Raw genomic sequence first — 11,713 nt, 5'->3', positions numbered from 1 at the left:
AGCGCTCACGGACGGGCTCCGGCAGCACGAAAGAACCCCCGGCCCCCTTTACCCGCTCCTTTTGCCCCTCGGTTGTACAGCCGAGGGCGCGGCTGTCACCGCGCTGCGTTGGGAGAAGGACGAGTCCGCCTGGGCATGCGGGGCGAACAGCGGGGATTTGGGTGTGCGGGCATCTGCTCGGTGTCTGGCACCTTGGTTTCTCCTCCTCCTCTAGGCAGTGGGGTTTTATTGGCGCCCAAGTGTCGGTGGCACGGGTCCTCGTGGGCAGCCGGAGCAGGAAAGCGCAGGTAAAAAGAAAAAAAGAAAAAAAAAAAGACGTAGGGAGTGTCTGAGGAAGCAACAAGCGGTCGGGGGACAAGACATCAGATCAGGCTCTGGGGCTTTTAATTGGCCTTTGCCTGCGCTGATGCTGGACCCAAGCAAGAAGCTCATTGCTGGCCCGAGAGCAGGAAAGGCCTCAGGGGGTGTTGGTAGCAAACAGGCTTTGGGCCCAGTGAGGTATCGGGGACGGGCGAGCAGCATCTGTGAGCCCGTGTTTCTCCCGAAATCCGTGGTCCACAGCAGAGAGCTGGTGGGTGAAAAGCCAGAGGCTCGCGGGGGACTGACCGAGGGAAGATGGGGAAGGACGTGGCTTACCTGGCCGCAGGTGCACATTGGACAGTCTCCTGTCACACCCACCCCCTCTGCAGTGCCAAGTGCCCGTCCAAAAGCATTGCGTCTGCCCCCGGAGCTTTAAACAAATGGTTGTCACTCCTCAGCTGAGGCGTTTTAGTCGAGGAGCGTTCCTTTTCCTCCCACCGCCCTCACACCTCTCCATGCCCGTCCTTTCCCGGGACACTGAGCCAGGAGATGGACTGGATGAGCACAGTTTTGTTCCAGCTTCTTTTACACAGCCACCCGTGTCTGGTTTAACATTTCTTGCACACGGATCCGCTGGGGAGTTTTCCGTAGCCACGTACGCCCGGTTCCAAAACTCTTGGACACGCACTGATTGGGGAAGACTACGGGACTGGAATGTTTTTAGTTAAAAGCACATCAGTGTGGAACAAAAGCCCCCTTTAACCACTACGGTTTGTGGTGTGAATCTGACCAGCTGAGGAGACAATTAAGCAAAGTCTTTGTAAGTGGATGCTGCTCCAGGAGAGTGAATTAGGATCTCTTCTCCCACCCAATCCGCAAGGGAAGAGGGGTGAGATGGCAGCCAGAAAAACCTCTTTTCGGAATTACACGTGGCTTGCAGCAGGTAACATTGACCATTAGACGGGCACTGTTCTCCCACACAGACGTGGCCGAACGGGGCTAAACGCCCCGCGGCTCTGGCTGCCCTCAGGAGCCGCCGCCATGTTGGTTTGGGGAAGGGGCACCAGTTCGCCCTGCAGCGCTACGAGACAACCCCGGGCTCGCCCTGAGGCGCTTCTCAGGGCGCTGCAGAAGCGAGCTGGAGGTTTTTCTGACCAGCCCCGGGCAGTGGGTCACCTCTCCCCGGCCAGCGGGCAGGCGCCGCAACCCGCGCACCCGCGGAACGGCAGGCCCGGGCGCAGCGGCTTGGAGGGACGGCGGTAGGTGGCGCGCCGCTGAAAGGCCCGCGGGCGGCCGGAACGCTTCTTCTCGGCCTCGGGGAGCGAGTTCCGCGGGGAATGCTTCTGCTGGTGCACCAGGGCGGCTGGGCAAAATGGCGGCGCCCAGCGCCCGCTGCCTGTGGCGAGGTGAGGGAGCCGCGGGCGCTGCGCCCGCCGCCGCCTCTCCTTCTCCCTCTACCGCGGCCCCGAGAGGCTGGAGGGGGGCCTGTCCGGGCGGGTCGGGGTGCGGGGTGCCGCGGCGCTTGTCTGAGGCGATGTTTGCTCTCGCCCCGCAGCACTGGCCCCGCGGTGCGGCTGGCTCCTGCCCGGGCTGGAGCAGCGCCTCGCCGTCCCCGCCGTGGTGAGCCCCGCGGCCGCCCGGCCCTACGCGGCGGCAGCAGCCAAGTGAGTGCGGGTCCGGCGGCCCGGGAGGTGTTTGGGGGGGGGGTTTGGTGTCAGCAGTGTCGGTCTGAGAGCCGCTGGTCCTGGGGGCGTCCCACAGGCTCCCGGAGACTGGCAGGGAGCGTTCGCTGTGCTAATGGCACAGGGGAAGCTTGAGGCTGTGGGTTTGGGCTGTGCTTTTGCGGGGTGTAGCAGGGTTGCGTGTCAGCGTGAAAGCTGGTGAGCTCCTGGAGTCGGTTTGAAAACCTTCCCATCCCTTAATTGGCTTTTATTGTTCATTTTGCCGTCTCTGTAATAGCGCAGCGTGGCTGGGAGAAGCAAAAGTAGAGAATGAAGCGCTCTCGAGTGCTGCAGACTCTTTACAGAGTCTTTCAATAGTCTTTCAATAGTCTTTCAATAGAGAGTCTTTCAATATTCTTTTCCTCGCCTGGAGACCCTCTGAAAATCGGAGAATGAGAATTGGGTGTTCAACTGAACGCCACGGGGAGAGGGAGGAGAAAACCTTTTTTTATAAAATCAGCGTGCTGTGAAAATAAGATAACTGGTGACCTCCCAGCGTGTCTGGGGTTTTGTTTTGCTTTTTTTTTTTTTTTTTTTTTGGTGTTAGAGCTGCCAAAAAGGATGCCAAAAAGGATGCCAAGAGGAGCAGGCAGGAGAAGGAGAAGGAGAAGCCCCTCCCTCGGAGGCGGCCGCTGATGAGCAAGCCCGTGGACGACGTGTACCTGACGTGGCTCTACAGGAGACCCTCCTACGAGCTGGAGCAGGCCGTGGGCATGCTCAAGAGGTTCCAGGAGCTGGACTTCACCCACCCCAAGCAGTTTGTGTACATCAACGTGTTCCTGGACATGGCGCTGCAGAAGAAGGTGGGCTGGGAGCTCTGGCACTCGTGGAGGCTTGCTCACGCTGGGTCTGTTGTGAGGGCAGTCCCTCACCTCGTTTGCATTTTTTTTTTTTTTTTTGCATGTTTAGGGGAGCCAACTCCCTGTGGTGCTGTAATTTACCCTCAAGTCGTCATTTCTTTCTGTTTGCTTTGATTTTTTTTTAATTTTTATTCCCTTGCCAGAAAAAAGTGGATCCTTTTTCCAGCAGTGTCTCTCTTCCCCATCGCTTTACGGATGAGGTGAACAAGGTTTTGGTGTTCACAGAGGTGAGTGAGCCACAATTCCTTCATTTTCCTGGGGTTTTGGTGTTCACAGAGGTGGCTGAGCCACAATTCCTTCATTTTCCTGGGGTTTTGGTGTTCACAGAGGTGAGTGAGCCACAATTCCTTCATTTTCCTGGGGTTTTGGTGCTCACAGAGGTGGCTGAGCCAGGATTCCTTCATTTTCCTGGGGTTTTGGTGCTCACAGAGGTGAGTGAGCCAGGATTCCTTCATTTTCCTGGGGTTTTGGTGCTCACAGAGGTGGCTGAGCCAGGATTCCTTCATTTTCCTGGGGTTTTGGTGCTCACAGAGGTGGCTGAGCCAGGATTCCTTCATTTTCCTGGGGTTTTGGTGCTCACAGAGGTGGCTGAGCCAGGATTCCTTCATTTTCCTGGGGTTTTGGTGCTCACAGAGGTGGCTGAGCCAGGATTCCTTCATTTTCCTGGGGTTTTGGTGTTCACAGAGGTGGCTGAGCCAGGCTTCCTTCATTTTCCTGGGATTTTGGTGTTCACAGAGGTGGCTGAGCCAGGATTCCTTCATTTTCCTGGGGTTTTGGTGTCCAGCACACTCTTGCAGCTGTCCTTTGCCAATTAATGTTTTTATCTGTGTGAGATGATCCCAGAGAGCTGCCATGGGCTTATTTGATGACTCTTTGGACATAATTGTTTGGAATTCTCTCCCTGAGCTCAACAGGCAGCAGACCAACAGCCTAATTGGTAGTCCAGCTGTTTTTAATTACTTTTTTTCTCTCAACAGAATGAGCAAGAAGCTGAGGTAGCTCGGGAGCATGGGGCTGCCATCGTGGGAGGAGTTGAATTAATCAAATGGGTATATATTTTTTGTGGTTTTCCTCAAGGATTACATAAATATCCTAATTTCAAACAGGACTGGGGCCTGGGCAGGGGAAGAAGCCTGATGTCCAGTGAACTCTAGCTGGGGGGCAGCAGGCAGCGTGAAGAGTGGGAGATGGGTTTCTGTGCTTGGACACTTTTCTAAATCAGCTTAAATCCAATCAGTGGAATTGTGGCCGTTGCAGATCCTGGAGGATGAAATCCAGGCTGATTTCTACGTGGCTGTTCCTGCCATCATACCCAAGTTAATCCCCCTGAGGAACAAACTGAAGAAGAAGTACCCCAGCGTAAGGAGAAGTAAGGAGCAAGTTCTTGGTGACAGCTGTTTCCAGTTCCTGAGGGAGGTGGAGCCCCGGGGGTGCCACTGGAATGGTTTTTATCTGTAGGCTGTGTCGTTACACTGGGTGTTAGGCTGCACCACTTAGGTAAAGGGAACTTTAGCAATCCATTTTTTCCTGCAACAGGAAAATCTTGGGATAAGAACCCAGATACATTTGCCTGCCAGGTGCCTTTATTAATCCTGATGAATGGGGAAGGAGGGAAGGAGTGGAGACTGATTTTGTGATCTCAGTGAGGACACCGTTGTCCTGTCTGTGAAACTGCACTGTGGAGTGCTTTAATTAACAGATGGAGTTGTCTCTTTCCTGGTGCCAATAAGCACCTCAGACAGGTTCTTGTACTTTTTTTCAATAGATTCCCTGGGCAGTGACATTCCCAGAATGGTGCAGTTCTTCAGAGAATGCCACCAGTACACGGTAGAGGACGAGAGTGTCATCAAGACAAGAATAGCCAGAGTAAGTTGTCTAGAGAGCTCTCACATTTTCTCTCCTGGGCAGAACTGTAGTATTCAGAGGGGAAAAAAAAAATGTTTTCAATCTGTTTCTCAAAGTTTTTGACCGTTTTCTTTAACTAACCTGTGAAGAAAATAGAACTCTTTGTTGTGTGGCATCTTCAGCTGGTTTTAAACTTTTTTTTTTTTTTTTTTTTTTTTTTTTTTTTTTTTTTTTTTTTTTTTTTGGGGGGGGTAAGTGAATAAAACTATGAGTTTGTAAGTCCATGGGCAATAGGCACAGGACAGTCAAAAAGTCTTTGCTTTAACCAAATAATTAAAGATTTCTAATTATGATTACTATAGTTCTGAACAGGAGTAGAAAGCAAAAACTGTTTGTGTTACGCCTGAAATAGAGCATTAATTTTGGCTTATTTATTTGCTCTGCCCTAAGCTCTGTTTTTTAGTTTTCCTTCTGGTTTGTGTGTTTGTAATCCTGCCTGATGTTCAGTGTTCCTCTAACTGAGGGTGGCACAGGCAGGAAGGGTAGGAAATGCCTGAAGCTTTGCCTGGCAGTGTTGGAGACAAATGAGTTTATTAATTCTCATTAGCTGCTCTGAGCTGTGCATGGGCATTCCAAGGGCTTCCTTGTCTGTTTTTTTTTTTTTTTTTTTTTTTTGTGTGTGTAGCTGGAATTCTGGATCTTGCTGTTGGAGGGGTCAAACTTAGTTAAGAAATAAGAAGGGAACAAATAACTTACCTGAACCTTTTTACAGCACCTTGTGCTGCTCTGGAGAGAAGTGTCCAAAACTCCAAACAGCAAGATAGGTTTGCATCCACAAGGGTTTACTGTGGGAAGCTGGTTTGGAAGCTGGCATCTTCATTTGGATGTGGGAGCTGTTTTGGAGTGCTTGGAACCCTCTGAGCATTGCCTGTCTTCATCGTGGAGCTGATGAGCTGGTTCTTCTGGTTGATTTCATTCTGTTCAAGCTCCTAATGCCTTCAGCTCTAGGTGTTGGTGCACTTCGTGGTCTTGGACAGCTGCTTCTTGAACCTTCTTTCCCCAGGACCTTCGTTTTAATGAGGTTTTTGCAAAAGCTCTTGTGTATGTATTGATTTTTTTAAAGACTTTTCACCCCTTAAGGCTACACGTTGTTACAGAGCCCTGGGAATTCCGTGTCCTGAGTGGAAACAGGGAGAGCAGTGAGCAAATCAGCATGTGTAAAATACTGCTTCTCCCTGAATCATGCTGTTAATGGGACTTGTCACTCCTGCACAGGGAGCACGGACAAAGGAAATCTGTCCAAATGTGGAATCAACATGAACACTGGTGCTTTCAGATCTGTTAACCTGGCCTCCAGGCATCACCACAGCTAACTTGGCGTTGTCCTTTTGCAGCTGGATATGCCCACTGAGCACATAATTGCCAACCTGAAAACAATTATCCACGATATCTGCACCTTCAAGCCGTCCAATTTCGGTAAGGAGTCACTGTTCTCACGCGGTCGTTCAGGTTGCAGCAAACAAAAGTGGGGCGTGGGTGTTCTTTGCTGCATTGTCATTCAACTTCTGCTCTCCAAGGAACTCTAAAATTCCTGCTCCTGCAAAGAAAGATGATTCTTTCTTTGCTTTTTTTTTTATTCCTTTGCAAAAGGAATAATAAAGTCAACTTTAAGCAGAGGGTGTCTGCCTAGCTGGAGAGGAAATGGTGATTCATGAAAGAATTTTAGGGAAGGAGCTTTGTTTAAGCTGAAAACCCATGTTTTTGTCTTGATGCTTCCTTAATGTCTGCCAGAGGATGATCCTGCCTCTCTCCTGGTGATGCTGCTCGGAGTAGCTGCAGAGACCAGACCATAAAAAGCCAAGTACACATGCCTTGAGAAGCCCAAATAAAAACGACAAGGGGGTTGCCTGACTTGAAATATAAAGTAGACGCTGAAAGTGGTGTTTTGGGGTGTTTTTTAAAATCAGTTTACATCAGCTCAGTTTAGTGAGGGTTAGCTTCTCTGCTCTGAGTAGCTTTTCTATTGATTTGGAGTGTCAAGCCTGGTTCTTGTGGTGTTCTTCTACTGGCGTGATGGCAAACATTTGCTGGGAGCAGTCAGCCTGGAGACCTGGGAAGGGGTGGAGTGACCAGTTTGGTGGTGCCCTTTGTTTTCCTAGATCCCATTGTGCAGAGGCTGGTTATCAGATCCTCCACCAGCGAAGGTTTGCTGCTGAACCTCGACGGAATCCTACCTCAGGTGGAGAAAGTAGAAGAAAAAGAGGAAGAAGATGCAGGCGATGAGGATCAGCAAAAACCTGTCCAAGAATCCCTTAGTACCTGATGTCTTTTCCTTGTGGACCTGGCGGACGAGCTCGGGAAGCGAATGGTGTCATTCAAATCACGCTCTGTGAGAACAAAAAATAAACGGGGCTCGTGGCTTTCATGTCAAAATTCGCTGTAACGTTGTCACAGACGGGAGCCTGTTGCCAGAACCGGGCAGATGTTTTTTTTTTCCCCTAAGGAAGAATCGTTTGTGGTTTTTTTGGGGGGGAGCGAACATGCGCCCTGCTCTGGTGTGTTTTCCTCACCTGGTTTTCTGGAATGCCGGCTGGAGACCCGGCTCTCTTTCCCGGTGTTTCCCGCTTTCCTTCCAGGAGATGGCGCTCCCGCCCTTCCCGCCTGTGTAGGCGTTGGAATTTCTCCTGGGGTGTTTTTTTTTGGGGGGGGGCTCTGTTGCTGAACACGTGTTCATAAAGCTGCACCCCGAAATGTGAGATGGTCCCAGAAAGGACTGGCTGTTTACCACAGGGATGAGCTGGTCCAAATCTGGAAAGGTTTGTGGCTTCAAATCATTCCTATTATTGGAGGTAGGCCTCGTTTTTCCATGAGGTTACTGGGATCTGTCTGCATGGAAATTCTTTTAGCTCCCCTCAGAAGCATTTGGCTGCTGTCAGTCAGGGTGACCAATTCCTGTCAGGCCACGCTGATTATTTTTGGTTGTGCGTGGGGTGTTTTGCTCAGAGTTTGATCCAAAAATTCCCTTTAAGGTGTGTATAGGAAGGTTTCACACTGACCTAATAGACTTTCTGTGTTTGAAGTGGGAAAAGCAATGCCAGTGCACTTGAATATCTTTATTTCTAAGGCATTACACACGTAAGGGATATTTTGAGGCATTCCAATGGTTGTGTGTTGTTTGTGACCCAAAAGGAGCAACCTGAATGTGAGTGACCTGGTCAAAGCCTCTGTGGTATTATCTGCATAGATATCTTTGTTCCTCTGTTCTCTTGGCTTATTTCCAAGACTTCACTATCCATTTTGGGAAAAGATAGGCCTGCCCTCTTTGATGGCTGGATTTAAAAAAAAAAAAAAAAAAAAGAAAAAGTGATGCTCAAGCATAAATGCACAGGTGAGCTTAAATCAGAAGCTCTCAGACTGCTGAGTGCTCTCTTGGAGAATAAAAGCACGGAACAAACGTTCCTGCAGGCATCTCTACTTGGAAAATCCCAGAACTGTGGGGACACAGGACATTTGGGCCTCTGGAGGTCAGCTGGGCAAGAGAAGTAGCCGATGGGCTCGGCAAGTTTTCAGGTGGAGTTCTGAACTCGTGTCACTGATTGCTGAAGGAATAATGCCCCCGGTCTGTGCCATGCTGAAACGGTGCTGGACAAGCTGTTGAGTGCCCTGTGAGTTCTTTTTCTCCTGAAATGCTGGATTGGCATGGGGGAGAGATGGAAGGGAGGAAGGCAACATGAGATGGTTCCTCTTTAACGAGCTTAGTCCCCAGACATGCGGAGTGGGACTTGTACACGTGGTTCTTGGGCCAACATGCCTTAGAAATCCCTTTAATTGTCACACTGAGCATGACTACAACGGCACTGCTGGCTTCTGGAAGTCACTGTGGGAGGGAGGGAGGGAGTGCTGCAGCACCTTTAGCACAGCAGATGATGTATGATGGCTTTTAGGTTTGTTTTATCTGAACCTGCTGTTAGTTTAACTAAGGAGAAGAGCCGGGATTCACGCTTGGTGCACACAGAAACATTTGCCCAAAGAAGGAAGAAGTTGTCCTGGGAGCCTGTGTGCAGTTGTGGGGAGTGCAGGGTTTAGGCTGACACTCAGCCTCAACCTGGACTTGTAGGGGAATTCATGGCACTCCAAAAAACCTGGAATCCCCGTGGGTCAAGCTGAGTTCACAAGGCTTGTGCTGGGAGTTCTGCCACAGCTGGAGGAGCAGGGCAGGGGTGCTACAGCTGCCGCCAGGGCTGGCAGGTTTTTAGTGCCGAGATGGGTGTTCTGAATGATTAAATATGATTTTATTATCCATGTTCTGCAATACCAGTGGTCTTGGCAGCCTCCAGACTCTGGGAGAGGCTAACGCCATGGTTGAAAATCTGTCCGTGCGGGAAAACTTGGATTGACTGAAATAGGACAGAGGTGGGGGGGGAAGCTCTTGAGACTGACTAAAAACAGTGTTAGGGATAAACAGAATTCTTCTCCAAGCAGGTATTTCTGTCAGTACCTCAGCTTGCAGGTGACTAGAGGCTTCATCCCACCAGGACACGAAGGGAGAATTGTCAGTGTGTCACCTGCAGGACTGCTTGGAAAACAAGAGGAAAATAGCAGTCTTCCCAAATTGCCAGGTACTGGGAGATGCTGGGTTAGGGTCACACGTGGTGACACTGCAATGCCATGTTGTTCTCCTGGGCTAATCCCATGGATTTTAAAAAGGCTTATTAAAAACATTGTAAAAAAAAAAAAAAACCCAGTTGAAACCTGGAAAAATACTTAACTGTCAGGCATTCTGGAAGTGGGGAATGCACATAAGAACTCCTTCCCATGCCAGAGATGGATCCTTCTCAGAGCCATGTTTCCCCAGCTGTTCTGTGGAAGTCTGAGCCAGCACATGCCCAGCTTTCCAGGAACACAAGGTATGTCTGGCTCCAATCTCTTCAGCCAGGGATTTGCCAAGTGGAGAAATGGCTCTTTGGCACCAACGTACAGAATACTGACATCTGCCTAGAGACTTGAAAAAAAAAAAGGGAGGCTGGAAGTGGTTTATTTCTACAACCCCAGTGACTTTCAGTGCCACTATTTCCACGATCCGTGGCAGCAGCTGACAGCTGCCTCAGTGCTTTGCAAGTTGTACCCTTCAAACTTTCAGCCTTTGAACTATCTCATATTTCTCTTGAGAGAGAGTCTGAGGTTTATTTTATAATTTTATAATTTTACTTGCTGCTAATCTGTAAGCAGACTCAAAATAGAAATGCTGCTTTTGTGTTAAATAGGATACGAAGGACAAAACTTTACCAAACTGAATTTCTGAAAATTTCAAGTCTTTTGCACCAAGTGCAAAACTTGAGAAATGTTGGAAATGAGCGTTTGCTAAAGGGAAAAGCTCTCCCTTCATATTGTGGAGTGGGTAAATGTGCAAAATTATCTAAGTTATGGGTCTGGAGTTCTGACTTTTACCAGGGTCTTTGGAGCAGTGTTGTCAGAACAGCAGGAAGGAAGGTAGGAGAAATAGGGAGGAGGAGGAGGCTGTAGCTGGACTAGGGAAAGAAGTTGCAAAAGCCTAAAGCACGGCAGCAGGAAGATGAACAACACAAATGGTTACAAGGTGGACTTGACACATTTATATGAAGTTATTGAGCCCTCTGTGTGCTTGGCTTTAATTATTTGCACCCGTTCTTTCCTGCTGGTGCTTCTTTGACTTTGGTGAAGTTGTCCAGAGTTTCACCTGAGGAGTTAGAAGGGACCTGGGGCTTGTGTATTGTTTGCTGTGGGAATTCCAGCACAGTGATTCAAGGCATACCGTCCTGGGGAGGAAAAAAAAACACCCCTAAAAAAAAAATCTGATCTCCAATTCAGAGTTCAAGATGGTAGTGTTCATTAGCAAGTGAATCAAAACCGAGCAGATGGAGTTGTTATCAAATTGAGCTGCCATCGTTGCATTTCATCAGGCAAGCAGGAGATGAAGGCAGCAGCAGCAGCCCAGCCCTGTGTGACCAACTGCTGTGTGGGGACTGGGATACTGCTATGAAGCAGGAACGCTGAAATTAGCAGTAAAAAAACCCATTTCGTTCACAGGCTAGTAAAAATCAACCCACTTTCCAAATTCATTTTAATTTGCGGCTTGGAATGGCTGTAACTTCAAATTGGGGATGTTTTTCCTTATCCTGTGACTTGTAGGAGCCAAACTTTAATTTGGAAACGTTGGCTCCGAGATGTGTTAAGTGTGCGGTGCTGGAGAGGTGACAAGGGAAGCTTTTCTCGAGTGGACATAGTACTGTGTGTGTGGAAGTGCTTAAAGCAAGAAAACACTCTAAGGGCAGCAGCTGAACTTAAGTTTCTGTTGTTTTTTCTTTTTTTTTTTTTTTTTTTTTTTTTAGTTTGAGTGCTTGATTTCTGATTGCTTGCCTTTGAATCTTTTAACTCTTACTTGGATTTGCTCTAGGAAGGAAGAGCAAAGCAGCGGCCATGCCAAGAAGAAATGGACACGGAAATAGACCAGGCTTTTGATACTTGCTGTTATAATCCTGCAACGCAAACTGACACCCAAAACACAACCAAGTAGCAGCTTCCAACCCCGGCGAGAGGGTGACCTCTCCCTTCCAGCCACCGGGATGGATCAAGTCAGCGGGGTCAGGTCCAGCACAAACACGTTCGCTTTGCCTGATCCCGGCGCTGCTGCGGGATTACTGGGGGCTGCTCCATCCCCAGCTAGCCGGCGGGGGGAAGGAGGAGAATCCAGAATCCTCTGACCCCACGGCGCAAGGTGCCGGGGAGTAGGAGGGGGAGAAGGAGGAGGAGGAGGAGAGGCTCCGGTGCCGGGAGGAAGGAGGGCGCAGCGCTGCCCGGGGCGGGGCGGGGGGCGGGCGGGCTGCGGCGCGGAGCTGCCCCTTTGTCTGCGGGCGAAGTTTGGCGGCGGGGCGGGGGCCGAGGCGCTGCCCCGGCACCTGCCGCGGGCCCGGCGAGCTGCTCGCCGCTCGCTGCTCGCCGCCAGGGGCC

At 49.9% G+C, this 11,713-nt stretch overlaps 1 protein-coding gene across 2 annotated transcripts; it reads left to right on the top strand.

The window, feature by feature from the left end:
- The first annotated feature begins 310 nt into the window (after positions 1-310).
- Positions 311-7,159, top strand: MRPL1 (mitochondrial ribosomal protein L1). 2 transcript variants are annotated; one of them, XM_053941578.1, is made up of 9 exons: positions 311-1,243; positions 1,856-1,964; positions 2,569-2,824; positions 3,025-3,108; positions 3,859-3,930; positions 4,139-4,250; positions 4,647-4,747; positions 6,121-6,202; positions 6,886-7,159. In XM_053941578.1, exons 1-9 carry the CDS (start codon positions 1,129-1,131, stop codon positions 7,047-7,049), a joined length of 1,095 nt encoding a protein of 364 aa, XP_053797553.1. In that variant the 5' UTR covers positions 311-1,128; the 3' UTR covers positions 7,050-7,159. The 2 variants fall into 2 exon arrangements, with proteins under 2 accessions (XP_053797553.1, XP_053797554.1); XM_053941579.1 differs by lacking the exon at positions 311-1,243 and adding an exon at positions 1,269-1,706.
- Positions 7,160-11,713: the final 4,554 nt, after the last annotated feature.

Source organism: Vidua chalybeata, chromosome 4 (assembly GCF_026979565.1).
Source record: "Vidua chalybeata isolate OUT-0048 chromosome 4, bVidCha1 merged haplotype, whole genome shotgun sequence".
Lineage (NCBI taxonomy): Eukaryota > Metazoa > Chordata > Aves > Passeriformes > Viduidae > Vidua > Vidua chalybeata.
The sequence above is the reverse complement of the archived record's forward strand: the minus strand, read 5'-3'. Positions and strand labels throughout refer to the sequence as shown.

Coding starts and splice junctions, on each gene's coding strand:
- MRPL1 (XM_053941578.1), top strand. CDS start 1,129: ATGCTGCTCCAGGAGAGTGAATTAGGATCTCTTCTCCCACCCAATCCG. Junction 1,965..2,568: donor TACGCGGCGGCAGCAGCCAA/GTGAGTGCGGGT, acceptor TTTTGGTGTTAG/AGCTGCCAAAAAGGATGCCA. Junction 6,203..6,885: donor CTTCAAGCCGTCCAATTTCG/GTAAGGAGTCAC, acceptor TTGTTTTCCTAG/ATCCCATTGTGCAGAGGCTG.